The 23,054-nt window shown below is 38.7% G+C and overlaps 1 protein-coding gene across 5 annotated transcripts in view; it reads left to right on the forward strand.

Annotated features, from left to right (window-relative positions):
* Dync1i1 (dynein cytoplasmic 1 intermediate chain 1) overlaps positions 1–23,054 on the forward strand; it is a 264,774-nt gene that overhangs the window by 32,455 nt on the left and 209,265 nt on the right. For all 5 annotated transcript variants that reach the window (XM_048785965.1, XM_048785968.1, XM_048785966.1 and 2 more), the window contains one exon: positions 12,666–12,781. In XM_048785965.1, the coding sequence (XP_048641922.1) occupies positions 12,666–12,781 (116 nt within the window). The remainder of the gene's footprint in view (positions 1–12,665; positions 12,782–23,054) is intronic.

Here is a 23,054-nt window from a genome sequence, read left to right on the forward strand (position 1 = left end):
GCTGGATTTCACCTGGGTTCTTTCCCTGCATCATGGCCTGGAAATTCTCTCAATTCAGAAAACAGGGACAGCAGGAAGGTTCAGCTTTCTTGTTTCCCCCTCTTTCATGTATCCCTGTCCTTCATCGTCTGACCTTTAGTATCTTGTAAACTGTTCTTTTATTCAAACTGCTGTTTATTTTTTAATTATTTCAGTTGTAAAGGTTAATCTGGTGCCCATTGCTCCATCTTGGGACAAACTACCAAAGGTTTGTTACTTGATTCTGTGTTTATATGTTAACTACATGATCAACACAGCAAATAGTAGCAGAGAGAAATATAGGAGATGAGAGACCTTTTAAAATATAACTTCAAAACAATCACAAATAAAATGAGAAAATAAGTGAAACTCAGCTCGATTTTTACCAGGCAAATACTAACAAAGGACTGAAAATTCTTTGCTTTCTTAGGTTAGTATAAAAGATTAAGTGAATTGGAAAATGCTGGAAGGGAAAAAATAAGACGACAGGATAAAAAGAGCAAGTTAAAATGTCATAAGAGAGAAAGAAGAAGATCTCCAGTCTTCCAGGAGATGGGCCCCATCTGCCTAAGTGAGGTGGGATTGGAGGGAGGAGAGGATTCCCAATTACAACTGGACACCAATGAGCAACGAGGGCTTTCTGTAGCTTGCTACTCCAAATGGTTACACCCAATGACTTAGAGATATTTAGTGGCTTTCGATTTCATTGAAGCCTCACGATTATGTTTTCTATATAGGCTAGTATATTAAATTCTTGACATAGTTGTTTGAGTATTTGGAAGCAAAGAGAGAATGAGGGAAAACTGAAGCTGTGAGCAAGGATCTGACAGCTCCTCCCCTGAAGGAGGAAGTGGGAATTTCTTCCAGTCTTGAAGAGACATTGTTCCTGGATGATCACCTCTTCTCTGAACTCTCTTCTCTGCATTCTTGGCTGAAAGACAGGATGAGTATTTCTCCCACCGCATCCCAAACTTCTCCAGTGAAATAGAGAGGTCACTCTGTCAAAAGTAGAAGTAAAACCAATTCTGAAAGGACACCATAGAAGCATATAATCTTCAAGCTGTTGGTGGGTGTTAGAGAAAACCTAACTGGACCACTCTGAAGGTCTCTTCACATTTTAAAGTTGTTGCTATTTGCCTAACAGAATTGTAATAACCTCAGCAGTCTTTGATGAAGAATTTTGTTGTTGTTGTTTATTAAGTTTTGTCAAATTTGTTTTTGTTTGTTTTGTTGTGGTGGCAGTGATGCTAGGGATAAAACTCAGAGCCTCATATATGCTAGGCAAGTGCTCTACCACAGAGCCACATCATTACCCTTGTCAAGTATTCTTATTTGTCTTGTTTAGATCTCTAGTTGAATTAACTTTCAAGATTTCCCATGAAACCATGTCCTGAGAGAACTTTCTGGAGACTCATGTGATGTGGGTTGTGCTCTTGAGCAACTTCTGCCTCTTCAATAACATTCAATCATACTTTCCCCCAAAATGGAAATATGGATCAGCATCTCATATCGTGTGTCTGTCTATCAAGAGGTGATAGTAAAAAATCAAAATAAAAAGGAAAAAAGAAGAAGGCAACTAGCAGCTGGAAAAAAATGTGATAGTAAAATGCTTTTGGGGATCTATAAATATAAGTGAATTCTGACTCATGAAAGGCTTTAATAATTTGGTTTTAACAAATCCAATCAAAATCCCATGACTAGAGATGGAGGAAGCTCTTTGCTCAGCTCTTAACAATAATCATTTATTTGTCCCCAAACATTTCTTGAGAAGCTCCTATTTTGCCAGCCTTTATCATGTGCTCTCAAGAATCTTGAGTAAGCTATTAAGAGATATTTTCTGTTCCACACTAACAACTAGATTAGATTTTTAAGAAGACAGTACTTCATTTTCACTCGATTTCAGAACACCGAAGGCCAGTTGGTAAGGAGGTGTGTTTTTACTGTGGTACTCAGAAAATTCTGTAATTGTGTAGCTTTATGTTAAAAATTTTATGGAAGCTTGTTCAAAAATACCAAGCAAACAATGGTCATTCCTAAAAAATGTTTTGTATCATATTGTCATTTGTGTGTAAAATTGGAAAAAAAACACACTTAAGTACCATCTGTCCTTATTATTCTGAACTTTTAATTTCCTTATAAAGTGGACATTTAATAGCAAAAACTTCAATGATGTTGCCAAATTCCATTATGAGCACGACTATTTTGACTTGTCCTTCAAACCCCAAAATTTTGCAAGATTTATTTGTGTTATGAAATTCAAGGCAAACCTCTCGACTATGCCTGTTGACTGAGCCAGAATTGACATTTGCTTCTGTGCAGGAAAAATGCTTTAACTGCCAAGCCAGTATCTCTGTACAATTAGAAGCAAATATCATGGCAAGGAAGTAAGTACTTCCTAAAACGATCTTTAGCTGTGAGCATAGAAGAATGGAAACTCAACTTTCTTTCTTTCTTTCTTTTTTTTTTTTTTTTTTGGTACTGAACCCAGGGGCACTCGACCACTGAGCCACATCCCCAGACCTATTTTGTATTTTATTTATAGACGGGGTCTTACTTTTGCTTGGTGCCTCACTTTTGCTGAGGCTGGCTTTGAACTCATGATCCTCCTGCCTCAGCCTCCCAAGCCAACTGGAATTACAGTTATATGCCACCACACCTGGCAGAAACTCATCTTTCTTGGGGTAACTCAAAAAAAAAAAAAAAAANAAAAAAAAAAAAAAAAAAAAAAAAAAAAAAAAAAAAACAGCTACCAAGTAACTTCTTGGTATTTGGTGGGAGGCACCCACTCTGAACCCAGATGATAAATCAGCATGTGTGTGATGAGGGACCCCAGAGCCAGGTTCTTCCTTGGTGCTATGCCCTGTCCTTACTTTTCCTCCCTGGGGTGTCCCCATGCCAGCTCCAGAACTCTATCCTGGAGATGTCACAGTTTGACACCAAATTACAGTAGAGCACATTTGGGAGACAAACTCTTTGTCATTTTTAAACCTCTTTCGTGTTCCATGAGCATCTTTGCCCTTAGCCCCTTTTTCTATGGATGCAACACTTTCTCCTGGGGCTCTCAACAGGGGGCTCCCTAGGGGCATCTTTAGTTTGTCTCTTCCCCCTGAGTGATGGCCTTTCAATTGGAAAACTCTGCCACAGATCCATCCATTACGATTTCTACCCACTGTCTTCCAGCCATACCACTTGCTTTTCTTATGAAGCATGAAGCCTTGAGATCATCTGGAACCTGTTCCTTTTCTTTTCCTCTCCATATCAAGTAAACTACTAAAGTCTATCCTTAAAAATTTTCAAGAGTCTCCAAAATGCACCGTTTCCTTTCTCTTCTTAGTGACTTCTCATCATGCCAGACCAAGTCTCCATGCCTCGTTAGACCACTGACTACAAACCCAACTGTTTTTTTTCTGGCTGCTCCTTTGGAACTGACGCTTTGCTTACTTTCTGTGGTTGGTTTCTGAGTCTACCCTCTCCTCCTCCTTGGCTTGTGGATCCTTTCTGTATTCCCCTTCTTTCTACACTCAGCTTCTAAGGTCCAATCACTTCCCACACCTAACATCTTTGTCAAAAGAGGGATTTAGATGTCATTTTTTATGTACTTGTCATAATAATATGTTTTAAATGTGGCTTTACAGCTGTCACTTTCTTACTTAGTAACTTTCCATAACTTCCCATTGTCTATATAAAGTCCACATTCTTTGGCCTGGTTGGTATTTGAAGACCTCTAATAATCTGACCTCCAAATCCCTCTCTAAATTTATTTTTCATAGCCCCCCAACTCAAAACTTCTATTCTGAAGGACTCTGGAACACAAAATAGGAATTCAGGTCCTAGATATTTGTACATCCAGGACCAGCTCCCTAGGACACTGTCCCTATCACTGAGTTCTGCTTCTCCTTCAAGAGTCACATCGGGCCCTCTATTTGTAATGAAACCTTCCTCACTCACCCCGTCATCTGCCAATTACACTCTCCTGTCCCTGTTCTTATGTGACCTCCTTTGCTGGCTGGTTTTATTTGCTGCATTTCATTCTTATTTGCTTTTTGAGGTATATGTTCTATTTCCCCATTCTCCTTGTAGATAGTGTCTTGCTCAAACACTGTGGTTCCTGATAAATCATGTTCACCAGGTAGTTCCTTTACCATTTGTCCAGGACACTATCCTACCCACATAAAATATATATATATATATATATATATATATATATATATATATATATATTGTATGAGAAAGCAAATGACACTATCTTCCCCCTCATCCTAAAGGGCTCATCTTTGAAGAAGTTACCCCAATAAATTTTGGAAGCAATACAAGCAGAATCTCTGGCGGTATTTCAATGTACCCTCAGGATTAAATACAGGTGAATAAGCAGGAATGAAAATCCAAATTGAGTGTGGGCCCAATACAGTTATGTTTTATTCCTTGGCCTTTACCTGATGTGGCATCCAGCCAAAGAATTCCCTATCTCTGAGAGCATCTGTTCTTGGTTTTATCTGTTTGATTTCCTTGTCTAGAAACTTCCCATTATTGCAATGACCCCTTTTAGCTTCCTGGCTTTTTAGAGTGTCGAACTCTGGCTTCTGACCCACCCTCCTGACTCTGCCACCTTATCTGCCCACATTCTTCTCCTGCCACCAGGTCTAGCCAATATGCCTTCAGCACTATATTTTCCTGTTATCGAACACTCTGAAATTGTCATTCAAGGTCATATTTTGAGGGTCTTTTGTGAGTCACACTTTTTAAAATTTGGAGACTGTCTTAGATGACCTAGGCGCATTTTAATTCTGGCTTGTCTGTGTCTTGGTACAGGTTCTTAAAATTTTGACATTAAAAAAAATGCTAACAACTTCAGGTTGCTTTTGTCTTATAAAATTATCTATGAATATCTATGATGGGTCAGAAGAGTCATAACTAAGAGATGAGCCTCTGTGAGGATTAGCTGATGGCATCTGTCAAATTTGCAGGGCAGCCCTCTTACTGAGTGCCTTAGCTGTCAAAGCCAGCTCTCCAGAACTGATGTGTTCCTCTGAATCCATGGAGCACAGTAGTCTTTGCATAATTTTCTTCATGTATCTTAAATATTAAATATATAAACATCTAGTTTGCTGTATAAAATTCACTATTGCCTTAAATCAAGTATCAGAAAGTGAATGGTATAGATAGTGTCTAGCTGAATCAGGAAGAATTTGATGATGTCCACGCTAGTGCTAGGGGACAGGCTCAGGGAATCTGAGCTGTCAGCTGATGAGGTCACTGCCCTTGAATTCATCCTTCCACCAGAAACTTGGTTCCTGCTCAGGACCCATGTCATCAGTGATGATTAATATTCATGAGGAAAGCACTTCTCTGTTTACCACTGGAGAGTAAAGAAAAATTAAGCTTGGGACAGCTGGATATTCCCAGGCCAAGAGTGAAGTTGGATTTCTACCTCACACAACATACAAAAATTAACTCAAAATAGATGAAAGATCTAAATGTAAGAGAGAAAACTCTTAGGAGAACACAGGCATAAGTCTTAGGGAACTTGGAATGGGAAAAGACTTTCTAGATATCTACTAAAAGCAGAGGCAACCAGTAAACAGAGATAAATTGGAGTTCATTAAAACTAAAAAAATTTGCATTTGAAAAGACACCATCAAGGAAGTGGAAGGCAACTCTGAATGAGAATATATTTACAAGTCACATAGCTGATAAGGATCTGTATCCAAAATATTTATGAATTTCTTACAACTAAGCAATAAAAAGAAACCAATTTAGAAATGGACAAAGAATTTGAATGGGAAAAATAAGCACCTAAGAAAGACAATGGACATCATTAGCATTTGAGAAATTTAAATGAAAAACTGCAATGAGGCACACATCATGCTCACCCGGATGTTATGATTTAAAGAGACAGATGACAGTAAGGTTTGAAGAAGATGAGAAATTAGAACCTTCATAGATTGCTAATGAGGATCTAAAATGATGCAACCACTTTGGAAAACTGGTAATTCCTCAAAAGTTAAAAATAGAATGACTGCATAGCCCAGCAATTCTACATCTAGGCATATACCCAAGGAAATTGAAGCCACATGACCACACAAAAACTTGTACACAAATATTCATAGCAGTATTATTCATAATATCCAAAATGGAAACAATCTAATTTTCTACCTACTGATGAATGGATTAGAAATAATCTATGTCCATACAGAGGAATATTATTCATCAATAAGCAGAAATGGTATGCTGATACATGCAACACCAATGAAACTAAAAAATAAAAAAAAATAAGTGAAAGAAGTGAGACACAAAAGGCCACATATTACATTATCTCATTTATATGAAAGTAGACAGAAAACAGATCATTAGTTACCAGAGTTTAAGGAAAGGGGAAATGGAATTGACTGCCAGTGGATACGATGTATCTTTTGAAAGGGAAACAGATTATGTAATTAGATAGTGGCCATGGTTGTACAACTCTGTGAATACCCTAAAAACCACTAAATTGTGTACCTTATCTTTTCGTGGTCCTGGGGATTGAATCCAGGGGCACTTTACCACTGAGCCGCATCCCCAGCCCTTTCTATTTTTTACTATAAGACAGGGTCTTGCTCTGTTGCTCAGGCTGGCCTTGACCTTGCAATCCTCCCAAGTACCTGAGATTATAGGCATGCACCTCCATGCTTGCCTTAAAGATTATACTTTAAAGAGGGGAATGTCCTAGTAGGTAAATTTTATTTCCATAAAAGAAAATTACAGCAGTCTTGATCTTAACTCCCTGATCAAAGAGCTCTGCTTCCTTTTGCCTTCCATAGCCAATCGCCTATCCACCCAAGTTCTTGACATGTGAAATTATTTTCCCACTTAAAATCTTCACCTTTATTTGTCAAGGCACTAGGCAGGGGTTTCTGTGAAATCTGGTGTGTTTTCACTAGCCCGCCCCATGTTGGCATGGACCAGTGTCTCTCATATTTCAAGATGCAGGTGCAGTGGCTTCAGAATTGTCCCACTGGGGTGCCTCACTTTTGCAAATACCTCTATGCTTTGCCCATTGTACTGAAAAGAATATTTGAATATTAACAATGTCTTAAAATATCAATAAGTTTTGCCTTCAAATTTATTTGAAATGGAAGACAAACCACATGGTATACATTTATTGGAATTCCAGGGGTAGTAGACATGTTGCTCATGCTGTTAAATAATAGGAGAGAATCCTTTTCTCAGTGTTTGGAAGTAAGTCTGCATAATAATAACTTTCTCCAGCTTTGGTGGATATTATTACACCATGCTTAAGTTATGCTTTAGGCTTCCTCTTCCCCAGGTAATGAAACTTTGTCAACAGTTAGCAAAGCCATTGTGGGTAGATAGTCAAAATCTCAACTGAACCAGAAACAGAAAAGGGAATGGGGACAGTGACTCATGAAGGGAGCAATTTTTTTCTTGAGGTCAAAGACAAATGGCCAGAATGGGGGTGGGAGGGTTGGATTTTGCTAGTAGTAAGGTAGATATCTTTGCATGCTGAGCAGTTCCAAATACCTTCTCCAACTTATCTTCATTATTTATTCTTTATCAAGACCCATTTCAGAAGAAACATTTAATTTTGGTATAATATGGCCAGCTTACTCAGTGAGTTAACAAGTCCAAAGAGAAAGGAAGATCCACGTCTTTTAAGGGAGCATTCAGTCCCAGCCATGGGAGAAAGGTGGGTCTTTTTTCAAAAAGTCAACTTAGGACAATATCACATGAGGACAATATCAAGTCACTCCTGAGAGACCTGTTGTTCTGTTGCCCAGTATGTCTGGATTCTTTACTTGAGTTCTTAGTTTTAGATCTAGGACAGATGTAAGCTGTTTCTTCACATTTTTTACCCTGCTGTCCTCTTTATCCGACACTCATCTTCTTGCCCTCTCACTTAGGTTGCTTCATAGGGATTCATAAGCTTGGTCCAGGAACATCTTCCTTCTGTTGTGGCACTAAGCCATGTGCCCTGGAATTTGACTAAGAGATGGGGAAGCCCAACTGATTCTGGTAAAACACTGAAGTCTCTCTCTCTCTCTCTCTCTCTTTCTCTCTCTCTCTCTCTGTCTCCTGTCTAATATTTCTAAGCCGGTGGTGTTCAACCTTCAGTGGGCACCAGAATTCCTGGAGGTGGTGATAAAGAGAACATGGGCAGGCTTATTAAAACACAAATCACTCTGTCCCCTCCGCCCAGAGTTTGTGATTCCATAGATTTGGGGTGGGGACTGTGAATTTACTTTCGAAAACTTCTTCCCAGGTGCCTCTGATGCTGCAGATCAGGGACCATACTCTGGGAAACCCTGCCCTGGCACTTTTCCAATTTGTATTTTCTCTGTTCTTATTAAGCACAATCACAATTAATCCAAATAGATGAGACTTACATAATTTTTAGGTGATATTGATTTTTTTTGTGTGTTCTTATATAAAATTCTATAAATTTAGTTTAGTAATTAAAAAATTCACTAAAGTCTATTATTTGGGGATGAATTATCAAGATAAAAATATGTAGTATGATTTGATTAAAAAAATGCTAGAACAGTCAGGATGCAGATCATTAAGTCTCAGTTTATACTTTTATAATATTTCTTCTGCCTTTTAACCTCTTCTCTTTCCCCCTCTCTCCCTTCCTTCCTCCAACACTTATTTAGTACTCTCTCTGTATCTGACACTTAACCAAGCCCCAGGCTACAGAGATAGATTAGTAAGGGATAAAAAGTAAGTTTGCAGCCAAGACAGAAAGACAGACATGAAAAGCAAGTGAATACAGTGATATGTGTCATGGGCTGTAGCAGAAGTGAGGATGTGTACCACAGTGTACAGGCACAGCACGGGCTATGCAGGAGGGGTGGCAGGATGGCAGGAAAGATGTCCACAGAGCCTGAACTGAGAAGCCAGCATGGAACTTGTAGTCTAATCAGAAGGAATGGGAATTATAATAGTATTAATAGTACAGCAATCCCTCCCCTTTGCTCAGTTGTTTAACTTGCACCTTTAAATAAAAGAATTATGAGCTGGTAAAGCCTTGAGTAAAAAATAAGAAACATGATACTTAAAAGTTCATACTTTAAAAGAAAATAGCTAGTACATACTTCAACTGTTAGACATAGTTATTTAATAACTTTGTCGGCTGATAAATTGTAGAAATATTTTAGGGAAATTGAAGAAGGTCTATATTACAAGATTGTAACACATGTGTTCTGGATCAACTGAGACTGGCAGACCCTGGGGCGGTGCAGTGGAAGGCCATCAGTGAGGGAGGACTCAGTGGCAGAGCAGGAGGAAAATCTTTCTTGTGAAAGGGCGCCATCTTCTGGCCAGCCTTTCTGGGATGGCTGGGACATGGGCTTATCTCAGAAACAGATTCATTATGCTCTGGTCATCTACTCCAGGACACTTCTCAGGAATCCTTTCTTCTGCTTATAAAACGAACACATGTTCTGGACCTCTACTATGTTAGATTGCAATAATGGTGGCTGCATGAATGGGTGGTTAGGAGGCAGTAGAAAAAAAATAGCAGGGAAGAGAATCAGCACATCACCCTTTTGAAGCACTGGCCCTTGGAATTACTGTTGAATAGAGCTAAGGCCTGGGTCTTTTCACTTGCAACCCTTGCAATTTCGAGCACAATTCTTAGCATCACTGAGCCTCAGGGCTTTGCTTTTTTGTTTTTGTTTTTTGTCTGTGAATTTGGAATATGATATGAAATTTTAATAAGGACAAAACAAGATAAAAGTGTGAAAAGTTTGTAACATATTATTACTAAAACGACAGCAAAATAGCCACACACACACACACACACACGCACACAAATCATTTAATATGAATGCAGTTTAATCAATCTGGACATTATATGGAAAAATACAGTTATCTGCCAGTATGCTTAAAAGTATTACAATGAGTTGCTCTACAGTTATAAATTATTTCAGACAGACTCACCCTCAAGCCTGAGAACCACAAATTTATCAATGTGTCAACCAGTCCACGTACTGGGAGAATCATATGACAGCAACTCAGCTTTTATTTATATTTAGTGGCTTGGGTTGAGTTGGAATCTTGAACTAAAAAACACAGCATCCTTGAGAAAAGGGCTAGAATGTTATAATTATTGAAATTATTCAATTATTATTGAAACAAGAAAATATTTTTAGTGGAATAAACTCATTCATGCTAAGTTTTGCAAAAAAGGAAGTTTCACAGTTATATTTTTAGTGAAAGTAAAAGCTAAATGGACCGTTTCAAGCAGCCTGAACCTATATATGTGCCCGTATAAAAAGAAAAATGGAAAAGTGTGATCCCTATATTTTATCATCAGGGATAATCTTCAACTCTACTGCCTTAAAAAACCATGAATTTAGAATATTCATGAATCTACCTTCTCTAATTTTTAATGAATATATGATTATTATAATTTTAGTCAAAAAGATAAACTAAAATAGAGCTGCTTGAGCCAAGAGTCACTTATGAGATGACAGACACCAAACTACATGCTTTGCAAGTATTAGCTTGTCTGATCCTCACAACTCAGGACCCATTTTACAGGCAAGAAGCATGAGGCTTAGAGGGTTGTCACTGGTCTGGGGCTTTCACCTATCATTCATTCAGAGCAGGGCTTAGAACCCAGTTTCTAAATGAGATCCTTATGCTTTGCTACTTTACTAGTTGGTTTTTCATTTTCCATGATGGATTGCAAGTTACAGTCAGCCTCCTACTGCCCAGAGCCTGTATCTTGTCACTCAGCAAGACAGTACCTTCAGTGAGATGTCCTCAAATCCCTGCCTCCAGGTATAGGTATAATTGAACCAGAACCTAGAAATGACTAGCCCTCATACAGATGCCCATGGAAGCTGAGGATCCAGGGTGCTATCCCTGTGTCCGCGATGGCCCTAGATTGAAGCAGTAGAAGTATATTCCTGGACCTTGGCTAAAGACTAACCTACAAGGGCTTCAGAAAGTTTCTGGGCAGTGGAAGGGCAGAGGGGGCTTTGCTTCAAGAAGTCCTGAGGTGTCCATCCATGTTATCTTATTCACATGCATCAAGAAAGAGCCTTTCCTTCAGGAAGGAAAACAATCTTTTCTTACCCAAGAAGCTTTAAAAATAATAGCTTGAATTTCTTCCTTTGAGACTTTGAGCCTTTTACCTGATTTGATAATTTTGTTTCTAGTACATTTTCTGTGTTTCTCCCTAATTCTATATGAGGGAACTATGTGGGAAGGCTAGATCCCACCCCAGCCCTCCTGTGCATTCTTGTGGTCCAGAGTTCTAAATGTTGGGCCCTTGTGGCCTGGGCTTGGGGGATCTCTGGCTACCACCAGCTGGGCAGTTTCTCTCAAAAAGTGTTTGGTCTGTTGGCTTGAATCTGCTTTGTGTACATCTTAGATCTCACCTCAACTGAATTAGTGACTCATAGAAAAGAAGAATTTTTGTTTCTCTAGAATGCTTGGAAATTAATATTGACATTCCTAACTGTGGTATGCTTTCTATCCCATATCTACTAATAATAATTTAAGGAAAAATAAATGAATCTCTGCCATCTGCTAGGAATAATGAATCATGATAGTATGCACAGGGTATGATTCTATTGATCTTAGAAAGCTAGGAAGTGTGGGATTTTGTCTAAATAGTTGCTATACTTTTCTCTATTTTTTCTGTCACAGAGACATACAAATGTGTCTCTGCCTGGAAACATTTAAAAAATAGAATATGTCTAATACTAATACTAAATCTGTATACTAAAGGTAGTGTTCCAGAAATTGTTTTAAGTATGTATGTGTATCAATCATATACATCTAAATACATAATGTATGTGTGGTGAATGGATAATAATACCTAAACATTGCCCATGAAATTTGTATTAAAAAGTACTATGATCTCCATTCACAGATGAAGAAGCTGAGGCACAGAAAGCTTAGTAACTTGTACAAGATGACACAGCAGGCAGTGATGGGGCTGGAACCTCTGTTTACCCACCAGACCAGTCCCCCCATGATTGGCTGTTTCTTGGGTGACCTAGGAGGCACTCCAGGTTTTTGTGGTCTCAAAGAGCCCTAGGAAGGAATTTTTCTTGGTGTAAATTGCACCCAGGACTTGGGTCAGTGGTATATATATTTGGGGGATCGATATTATGTTAATCCCGATTCTACTGCCTCTGAGCTGTATGCCCTTGGCATGTTCCCTGAACTGGATCTCACTTTCCTTATCTGTAAAATGGAGATGATAGCTTCTGTCCTTACTTGCACAGAGGGGTCATGAGGACAAATGACATGAGGGATCTCAAGGCACCTGGAAACACTTGAAGTGTTGCATAATCTTTCAGAAATGATTTCCTACGTGGTCACAGTTAATTTGGGAATGCCAAGCTACAACTTTATCCGAGACCACATAATGTGGCCCTCTGCACACATCAGTGCTATATTAACATCTTTCAAATGTGGAAGGTCAGCTTCAGGCTTATCTGACACCATCCCACCAATTTGGGCCAGGGTGGGCCAAGAACCCGAGTGTCAGACAGCTCTGTCATGACCTGCCTCTTGTACTGAGAAGTCAAGGTAGTTTGGGAATGGCTTGTTGTCGTGATCTGTTTTATTCCTGATAGCTGTTCTGAGATGAAAGACTTCCTTCTCTAAGTTTTGTCCTTCATTACTTACAGAAGAAGACTGCATAAGCTGGGCGTGTCGAAGGTCACCCAGGTGGATTTCCTGCCCAGGGAAGTAGTGTCCTACTCCAAGGAGACGCAGACCCCTCTTGCCACACATCAGTCTGAAGGTGAACTATTCCTTTTGCTTACTTTACTGATTGTTTCTGCATTGATTGGGAGTGACATCCTTCTTATTGTTTGCATATCTTACCATAAGCCATCTTCATAGGCTAGAGACACAATGACACAGAGAAAGCCCAAAGCACCTTTTTTCCTGATTTTGAAAGTTCTGGAGAGGGAATTCAGTGATACTCCTCCAAGGGACCCATGAACTTCAAAGTGAATAACTAGTGAGATCACCTTATGTCAAAATTATGTGAGTAGGGTGAAAATCATCAAAGTCCTGTATAAGTGACACTTTGTGAATATTGTAATAAGAGTGTGTACATTCAGATTCATCTTTGCAAGGGTCAGCAAACCCCACAGTCTACCACCTGTTTATAGAAATCAAGTTTTATTGGGATATAGCTACCTCCAGCTATTTACATCTATGTCTCCTTTCTTGCCACAGTGGTCAGATTGAGTAGGCATGAAAGAGAACTTTTGACTCACAAAATATAAAATTTTTCATCCTTTACAGAAAATCTGGTGACCTCTGATTTGCTCGGCAAATTCGGATAACAATACATCATAGTTTCTGACTTTAACTTAAAAATGTTTTCCATGAAAGCTTTACGTAAGTGAATAGGAATTGAACTTCCTACCTCCTTTATGTGTACCAGAAAATACCAACTGAATAATTCACATACAGATCCCAGTGAATCATAAAAAAGTTACTAATAAGAAAAGTTGACAGTTACTAATAGGGCATTATGTAAAAATGTGGATGTGTAACCGATGTGATTCTGCAATCTGTATTTGGGGTAAAATTGGGAGTTCATAACCAACTTGAATCTAATGTATGAAATATGAAAAAAATAAAAAAAATAAAGTTATAAAACAAAAAAAAAGAAAAGTTGAAGTTGATAAATCAAAATGCTTCTTAGAATACAGACTACACCAAAGCTCAATTACATTGAAGTAAATGTTGGAGATATGTATACTGAAAATAGAATTGGTGAAAGTCATACTGTTAGAAAGTGACATTGTGTATATAGCAGAGCAAATTCTCTCTTTACTCATCTTCTGTTATAGTTTGGCATAGTAAGGAGGATATTAGAGTTCTTGGTTTGTTGTTGTGGTATAGTAAATAGTCAACAAAAGCCCCAAGAATAAAAATGAGAGCTGGGGATGTGGTTCAAGCGGTAGTGCGCTCACCTGGCATGCGCGGGGCACTGGGTTCGATCCTCAGCACCACATAAAAAAATAAAAATAAAGATGTTGTGTCCACTGAAAACTAAAAAATAAATTGAAAAAAAAAAGGGAAAAAAAGAATAAAAAATGATTAGCATTTCCTGCTTGATTTACAGCAGATATCTAAATCACTGCAGCTCATGCAAGCTGCAAAGATTTTAAATTTCGGTTCTAAACACATATTGTCAAAGGCAGAATGAATCTTAGTCCTTGAAGGTCAGCACTGCCTACAGGCCTTCTGAAAAGCTTTGATCACTACAGGTGTTTGGGGGGCAGTTCCTTGGAAGCAAGGCCTCCATTGTTCAAGCTCTATAGGGAAAAGAATTTTCAAAGCAAACATGTAGCACCCTCTGGTGGTGAAAGTTTGAACAAACCAGTCAACAAAAGAGACCTGTATATTAAAGTGGCAGAAAATACCAAGTTAGAAGAACCTTTGGGAGTTCTATCCATGGGCCTCCAGACAAGAACAGGAAGAGCATTAAAAAACAGCCTCACCACCCAACCAAAACATTTGTTTGAGTTAATTTGCTGCCAGAGGTATTTGCAGAGCTGTAGTTGGAGGTATGTTTATTTAGCCCCAAATTTGACCCATAACATAAAGTTATACAACTGAAACAGGAGAAGGAGTGAATTATTTTTTTTAAATGTGTGTACTCAAGATATTGGAAATGGTACAGAAATATTTACAAGGGAAGATAAATTAAGGATGAAAAGGCATCAGCTCTAAATTTTTAAACTGGAACACATCAAAAGGAAAAGCCTGTACATTTCATTTTATTACTGCAAAGAGAGCTGGGGAGCCCTCATTATGCTGTGGTCCAAGCAGCAGGAAAGGAGGAATTTATTTCTCAGCTATTGGCAGAAGTTCTTTCTGTTTTGTTAACAAGACCCGTAGAGCTTTCTTGTGGTGATAGACATTTAGATGGTTCAAATTCCACATTACAGATTTGAACCCAAAGCTAGCTACCGTAGCTCTTGACATTAAAGCCATCCCTGATGGGTTTGGACAGAAAAGCCCTTAGATTTGGGTTCAGCGGATTGTGCTGTCACCACAGGCATTGACTTGACCTTTGGCTGCCTGTAGCCAGTAGGCTGTTGAGATGCCTGGCACCCGCCTCTCACCTGCTGTGTGAAGGCAGCTGGCAGGAGGAGAGGGCGCAGCGAAGAAAGTCAGCAGCGAGGTCCTTCCACGTGGCAGATTTGAGTTGGCTCTCCAATTGGGGTTTGAGCCATGGCAGTGTTTTTATGACAACTGCAGCCTTTCAGAGGCAGGAACACCAACTACTGAGTTTTAGGACACAGTGAGGGTCTTGGGTGGATAATGTTTGAAGCTGCTGTATATATAAAATCCACTTTACTGCTCATAATATATGAAATCCTGATGATTATTTTTTTAAGTCACTGTTTGACCGTGGACAGTTTAATGATATTCAAACTGGTGATCTCAGAGCACTGATTTTGTTCTACTTCTAATGGAGTTCAAATGTAGTCACTTCCTACATATTTCCATTTTATTATTATTTTTTTTAATGAAGGAGAAGGTACTTTGGATATGCCAAGCTTAAGCCTCCTTTCTCTGTGTGCTCCGTAATGAACATACTCTTCATACTGGCATTAACTTGGGATATAATGATCCGTTTTTGATAAATACTCCAAAAATTGATTTAAACTAGAAAGATTTCAAAATACAGTCTCTAATGAATACTGTTCTTTCAAATAAGTTAGACCTTCCTTGTCTGCTTAGGTCATTAGTTGTAGGGAAAGGAGCCCTGAGAAATAGAGAACACTGATTTGGAGCAGGCTATCTCTACCCCCCAAACATTTTAAACACATGCTTTTTATTTCCAAGTAGTAAGGAAAGGAAAAAAAAAATGGTTCCCTGCCAAATTGCCTCTGCTTTGCTTATTATAATATTTCCCTGGATTGTCCATGAGATCCTGGGGTTAGGGAGCCAGTCTTCTGTGTGTTTATTATAGTGAGTAAGTGACTGGCTCCTAATAGGCACCCCACAAAGCTGTTGAGTGACAAAGATGTTGCCTGGCATCTCTAGCAGCTCCAGGTTCTGTATGGCTCCCAGGTATGAGAGTTTCCTAACCTGCTGGAAAGACCCCAGCCAAGCTGAGTGGGAAGGAAACTTCTGCAACCTGTTGATCGTGTTGAAGAGTTCTCTGAATGGCCTCTCTTCTTCCTGGATCTTACAAAGGGGAACTTTGTCATCACATTTTATCCACTGCATCCCTGTTCTTCCCTCTTATACCTTGTTTCTTCTACCCAAGAAATATCAAACTGCTTGCATTTTTCCAGGGTATCCTGCAGGCTCATGCCTTGGTACATTGACGCATTCTGTGTTCCCTGACTCAAATGGCATCAATCCCATGTGCCTTCCTTTAGGAGTGTGCTCAGTGGCCAGCTTCTCCTTGGTAATTCCTCTTCTGGTTGACGTTTCCCTCGAGCTGCTGGTATAATCTGTTTCCCCCTTATCACACTGTATTTAATTATTATTTATATGTGTACCTTTTAGTCTGTGATTTCCTAGAGGGCAGGATGTGTGTTCTTTACCTTTATACCCAACACAGTCCCTGGCTGAAAGAAGGTGCTTACTAAACATTGATGCAAAAATGAAGAATGAGGTGATACTAGAGTACTAAAGCTATAGAAACCGCACACAGAGATGGAAGAAGGAAGAGGAAATACTGTATATCAGCGAGTGTGATCCATGCATCAAGTCTGGCTCTGGTTTTCTGACGTTCATATGGAAAAATCATGTGGGTGAGATTCTGTGGTGAGGGGAGGTCCTGTTTCTGTTTCAGTCAGGCCTCTGTTTCAGGCTGGTGCAGACATTGACTACTCCTGAACATGATAGTTAGGAAACCTGAAGGAGAAAATCACTGAGGCTGCCTGGGTTGGCTCAGGATAGAGCAAAGCAGGCTTTCAAGACTTTACTGTGCAAAGATGCTACTTAATGTAATTTGTGGGTAAAAGAGCTCTGCAGGCAGGTGGCTAAGGAAGGTTTTTGTTTCACTTTTGAACTTTAAAAAATATATATTCTCTTTCAGATAGAGAATTGCTATTTTGACTTCCAATCCTCTCTACACTCACTATAGAAGCTGCACACAGAGAAATGGTTGCTATAAGGGAGTTAAAATAGTCTAGCCCAGTAGAAACATGTGTCACTGTTAATTTTAAAAATCTATTTTATTTAATGCCATACATTCAAAAGATTGTTATCTCAGTATATAATCAGTATAAAAATTCTCAAGGAGATATTGCACCTTCTTTTTTTATACGGCATCTTCAAAATCTGGTTTGTGCTTTACACTTGCCGCATACCCAAATTCAGACCAAAATTTTTCATCAAAAATTCTTGAACCAGGGTTGGATCTCAAAACTTTGCAATTAAAAAGTAGATTCACATACTAATGTTGTTCCTAATATGTTAAAAACTTTTCTGACAATTGAATCAGATGTATATTTTAATATGTAAACAATTAATTGCAGTTAAATAAACAAAAAAATATAGTACCTTGGCTACATTAGCCATGTGTCAAGGACTTAGTCACTGCATGAGGCTAGCAGCTCCTGGTCATCATTTCACAGGTTGAGCAACTGGGACCCAGAGAGCCAGCCTGCCCTTCACTTCACCAGGCTGGACAATGGGCTTGGGTGAGAAGACCACCCAGGTTCATAGGAAAGCTGCATGACGGTATTCTGGATTCTCCTCCTTTTTGAGAAATCAGCCATATCCACGCAGGCATCAGATGGTTTGACTGAAGCAAATCTGTCTCCTAGTAAGGCAGCTCAAGCCTCATCGTTTCATCCCAGAAGCCAGTGTGGGAAACCTCTGAGTTCTCCCTTCATAGTCCTGAGTGTAGGCATTGGGGATATCCATCCCTTTCACACCACCTTCGTGCTGTCAAAAAGGACCATCAGAGTCCATGCTTGACCTCTTGTCACTTATCTCTCCACCTTTACTGCTCTCTTCTCTCCCCTCTTTCCATATGAGACACACTAGCACTTAAGTTTTAAGTTTTCTCATACCTCCTTTCCTCAAAAGTATAAATTTTTGATTTAAAAAAAATTGCCAATGTCATTTTTGGAGAATACAAAGGGAAATGTTTTGTTGGAACCTTAAAACTGAAATTAGGCAAGTGTGTGGTGGCAACCTGTGGTGGCATATGAATGCACATTAAAAATTTCTAGTAAGATGATATACAAAGTTGGTAGGAATGATAGTGGGATGAGTTAGACATCATTACCCTAAGTACATGTAGGAAGACATGAATGGTGTGAAAATACTTTGTGTATAATCAGTGACTTGAACAATTGTGCTCTATATATGTAAAATGAGATGAATTGCATTCTGCCATCATATATAACAAATTAGAATAAATAAATAATTTTTTAAAAGATGATATACATACTAACCCTATTTTTAGTCTCTGTTGCATGATAACAATAGACTGTTCCAGAGCATTATTGACACCTGATTTATTTTTCTTTCTTAAAATATGCCTGATATTTACCCTTTGACACTTGTTTAAAGTCTTAATTCTTTTTCAGAACAAACTATAGAGCCCCCAGGCCCTTGTTAACAAAGGTCTGAGATTGGGGGACCCTCTCCTGGGATATTAGCTTTCTTTAAAAAAGTTAATTTTAAATCATCTTGGCAAGTCTCCTGGAATTCAAATATCAGATAGAAACATAGATATTACAGACTTTTTGAAAAAGATATTTATATTGAACAGGAAAATTCTTCTTGTTTAATAAAAAAATTATTTTCCCCTCTCTCAACCACTTTTTTAAAAGCTATGGTTAAGAGAGCTTTCATGGTTTAATGCTTGATTTAGATTAAAATCACTGACTAATGCAGTGGTCTTAATATTACAATATTATCATCCTAAAAAGTTTATAAAGCCTCTAGTGATAGTACCATTGCAGTACAATCAACTCGCAGTAAAACATACTCATTTATCCAGAATATCCTTGTAAATTGGGAAAACAAGATGGAGCTAAATGACAACTAAAAATGAAACTAGAAAAATTAGAAATCCAATAAAAAAGACAAAATGCAGATCAAGACCTGGTATATGGAGATTCTGTCTTATTCCCTATGCTTCCTTAATGTGTAGTTCTATAGAAAGAGGAAAGACCTAGAGAAGCTTGGCCTGAGAATACCATGTGAACTTCAGTCTCAAAATAAGATTATAACTTGATTGTGGTTCTGTATTTAGGAACACTGGAAAATGAGTAGTTCAATATTAGAAAGATTGGGAATTTTCTGTTTAACCATGAATTACCCAGTTAATTAACCAACATGAATTACCCAGTTAATTAATCACATTTTTAAAGTAGCTGACTTCAGCATTTAATTTTTTTTTTTTTTTTTGTATATTCATGGGTTTCAGAAGTAGAAGGCTTTGCAGAAAACAAAAGAGAGGTCATGGTATAGGAGGTGGAAAGAAATGCTTCAGAATTCATCATTTCAAATGTTAGAAACTATAGTCAATATAGTAAGAGTCTAAGTAAGAGTTTGAATATAAGGATATTCCCAAACTCGCAGAATCAACATGAAGATCGGTAAAACCAGGCCCAGATGATAGGCAGAAACCAAAAGAAGCTAGTCAGACACCAAAGTCATAGCAAAATGTAAAGTTTTCAGAAAATTTGTGACTGTTAAACCTAGGAGAGGCATGACTGAGCAGGAGAGGAAAATCCAGAATAAGCAGCTATTCTAGCAAAGAGAGAAAGGATCAAAATGATGAACTGGCTGACTCTTCTTTCAAGATATGGTCTAATATTGGGCATTTGGGTTGTTCTCCAGTTGGGGACTAGCCAGGGAAACCTTAGATAAGGAAACTGAGCCTTTGTATAGCCTATGTTATTGCTACTGTAGACACTCAGCAAGCACTTATGCAGCTTGACACAGGAGGATGATGGACATTATAGAACAGGTCAACTCTTTTACCTAATCACTAGAGCCTTCTTTAGTGCATAACTTTTGATGATATAGAAACACCCTGTCACTCCAGATGCTGGGCACAGTGGTGCATGCCTGTATTCCCAATGGCTTGGGAGGCTGAGACAGGAATATTGTGAGTTCAAAGCCAGCTTCAGCAAAAGCTAAGCAACAGAGTGAGACCCTTGTCTATAACTAAAATACCAAAAAAAAAAAAAAAAAAAAAAAAAAAAAAAAAAAAAAAAAAAAAAAAAAAAAAAAAANTTTAATCCCCAGTACCACCACCACCAAAAAAAAAAAAAAAAAAAAAAAAGAAAGAAAGAAAGAAAAAGAAAAAAAAAGAAATACCATGTCCAGATATATTTTTAAAGTTCCCTCCATCTACTTTTCCCCCAAACCTTTTGCCACCTGTGTTCCCTTTAACCTGGATTTCTCAGTTAATGCATCAATCACTATCCATGGATAATTACAGAGCTTTTTCTCATACAGTCTGTTCTTCTAAACAGAGTGGGCTTTGAGATATGCTAGTCAAAGCTCTTTTCCTGTAGTAGAATCACAATGGCTTTCCTTCTGCACTGAGCTTCAGGCCTCATATAAGAGGTTCTACATTTAGCAGTCTATGTTTGGCCTGAGCCAACATGCCACTTAGACCTTCCCACAGTCTAGGCCCAGATGTTTGCTCTTCAGACAGGTAGTCACAGGTCATTTCTGTTTAGGCTAAGGGAGAGGTGACCAGTACAAGTAAGAACACTGGGAGTCTGAGCAGCAGCTGGCTCATGGCTTGTTCATTGCAGCCCAGCATAGAGTGCTTGACCAGTTGTAGAGGAAACCATGCCTTCACCTGACTTAATGGCCAGTGATTCATATCAATGTGATTCATGTCACTGTGATTCATAATGTAGTTTGTTTTCCAGAGTCTTCTGGCATCTCTTCGTCAAGGCTCATTCTCTACTCAGGCCCCTGAGCAAACTGACCTGTCTTTTTTAAAGGCAGAGTGATAATGCAGTGAAGAGGTTACACTATTGTTCTAAAATCTGAGGACCCCAGCTGTGATTCTCCTTTTAGGAAGAGTTTGATTTGCCCCAACACTTGGGGTACCATTGCATCAGCTGGACCATAATATCAAAGTGGAATGGCCACATTAAAGTAGAAATCTTTTGAATTACCTCGTGAATGAAATGAATAAATACATGCAAATGTTGAATATCTTTCTTACAAAAGCCAAAATAGCCCACCAAGCAGAGAACTATTATTCACTACATACCTGAGCATTTACCAGACCACTAGACCCATGGAAACTTTCCTGGAGTATGGCTGCTTCCTATATTTTCAAAGAATTTTTCCACATTTTCTGGCCTGCACATGTCTTAACTAGGTTTTGAAGGTACCAGCTACAGTATACACTTCAGGTCCTATAAACATGATGCCTCATGTTCAGAATGAGAAGGTCAAGATCTAAGGATAGAGCAAGAGAGCTGGGTCAATCCTAGTGCAAGATTGTTAAGATTTGGATCTGAAGTGTCCCCCAAGAACTTATTTGTTGAAAACTTGGTCTCCATTACAGCCATGTACAGTGGTGGGGCTTTTGGAAAGTGGTGGGATCATGAGGACTCTGACTTCATCAGTGGACTAGTCCATTGGTGGCTACTTGGACAACTAGGAAGTGGTGGAAACTGTAGGTAGGTAGAGCGTAGAGAGAGGTAGTAGGTCACTGGGTTCATGCCCTTAGGGACTATTACTTGTCCCCAGTTCAGTTCTGTTGTCTGAGCTTCCTGGCTGCCATAAGCTGACAGCTTTCCTTTGCCACACTGTTCCTCCATAATGTTCTGTCTTACTTCAGGCCAAGAGCAATGGAGCCAGCTAACCATAGATGAAATCTCTGAAACCATAATCCCAAATAAATATTTCCTCCTTTAATTTCTTTATGTCAGGTATTTTGGTCACAGCAATAAAAAACAAACAAACAAAAAGCTAACATAAGGATGATGAAAATGCAGAGAGAAAGATGAGACTTCTTTGACTCTCCATCAAAATTCAGTACAGAATGTAGTTTGGGGGTATTCACCTCCAAGGCCTACATATTTTTGCCACTCCATCCAATTTCCCATGATTTCCTGATTATTGCTGTCACTTTTATGTAAGTTACTGGTAACACTGGCAATTCAACAGACTATTCAGTAACCTCCAGAATTTGAACTTTGTGTTTGGGGAAAACATTTTCTGTAAATGTTCCTCAAAACTGGAGAATCCCTTCTGGGTCTAGGCCTTGAGCTAAAATACAAAGATTTGAACTTCTCATCTACTTCTTTGGCTGTCCAGGCCCAATAGTAGTGGTCATCACACCCTAGTGTCTTTAAATTCTTTATACCACTCACGTTATTCCATAGCAATGACAACTTGATACCCTAAAATCTTCCTTTACAATGGACATTCATTAAAGATCTCCACAGGGAAAAAAACATTATTTAACTATTTGTTATGGTTGATGGGTTCCCATTCTTGAACTCTAACTGAATTTTCATATTCTTTAACATCAACCAAAACAGATAACCAACACCAATTCCCCAAGTGACTGTCTTTTGATACTAGTTCTATACCATTGGGTTTATAATTACCAGCAATAGAAACTAATTCTGGGTAACATGAAGAAAAAATTAATTTGAGGTGAGGTGGTAGAAGATACTTGAGAGAATTAATGAAAAATTCAGAGAATTAGGCTGGAAATAGGAAGGAAGTTAGGCAGCTGTTCTGGACTGAATTCTATCCCCTCAAAATTCATGTATTGAAGCCCCAATTCCAAAACAACTGTATTTGGAGACAAAGTCCTTAGGACATAATTTAAGTTAAAGGAAGTCATAATGGTGGGGCCTTGATAGGACTGTTGGCCTTAAAAGATGGCAGAAAAGGATATCTCTCTATTTCTCTCCATATACACAAGCCAAGGAAAGCTATGTGCAGACGCAGAGAGAAAGCAGCCACCTGCAAGCCAGGATAAAAGCCCTTACCACAATCTGAGTTGCTCAGCACCTTGATCTTGGCCTTCCCAGCCTCCAGAATTGTGAACAAATAAATTTCTATTCTTCAAGTCTTCT

Source organism: Marmota marmota, unplaced genomic scaffold (genome assembly GCF_001458135.2).
Source record: "Marmota marmota marmota unplaced genomic scaffold, marMar, whole genome shotgun sequence".
Lineage (NCBI taxonomy): Eukaryota > Metazoa > Chordata > Mammalia > Rodentia > Sciuridae > Marmota > Marmota marmota.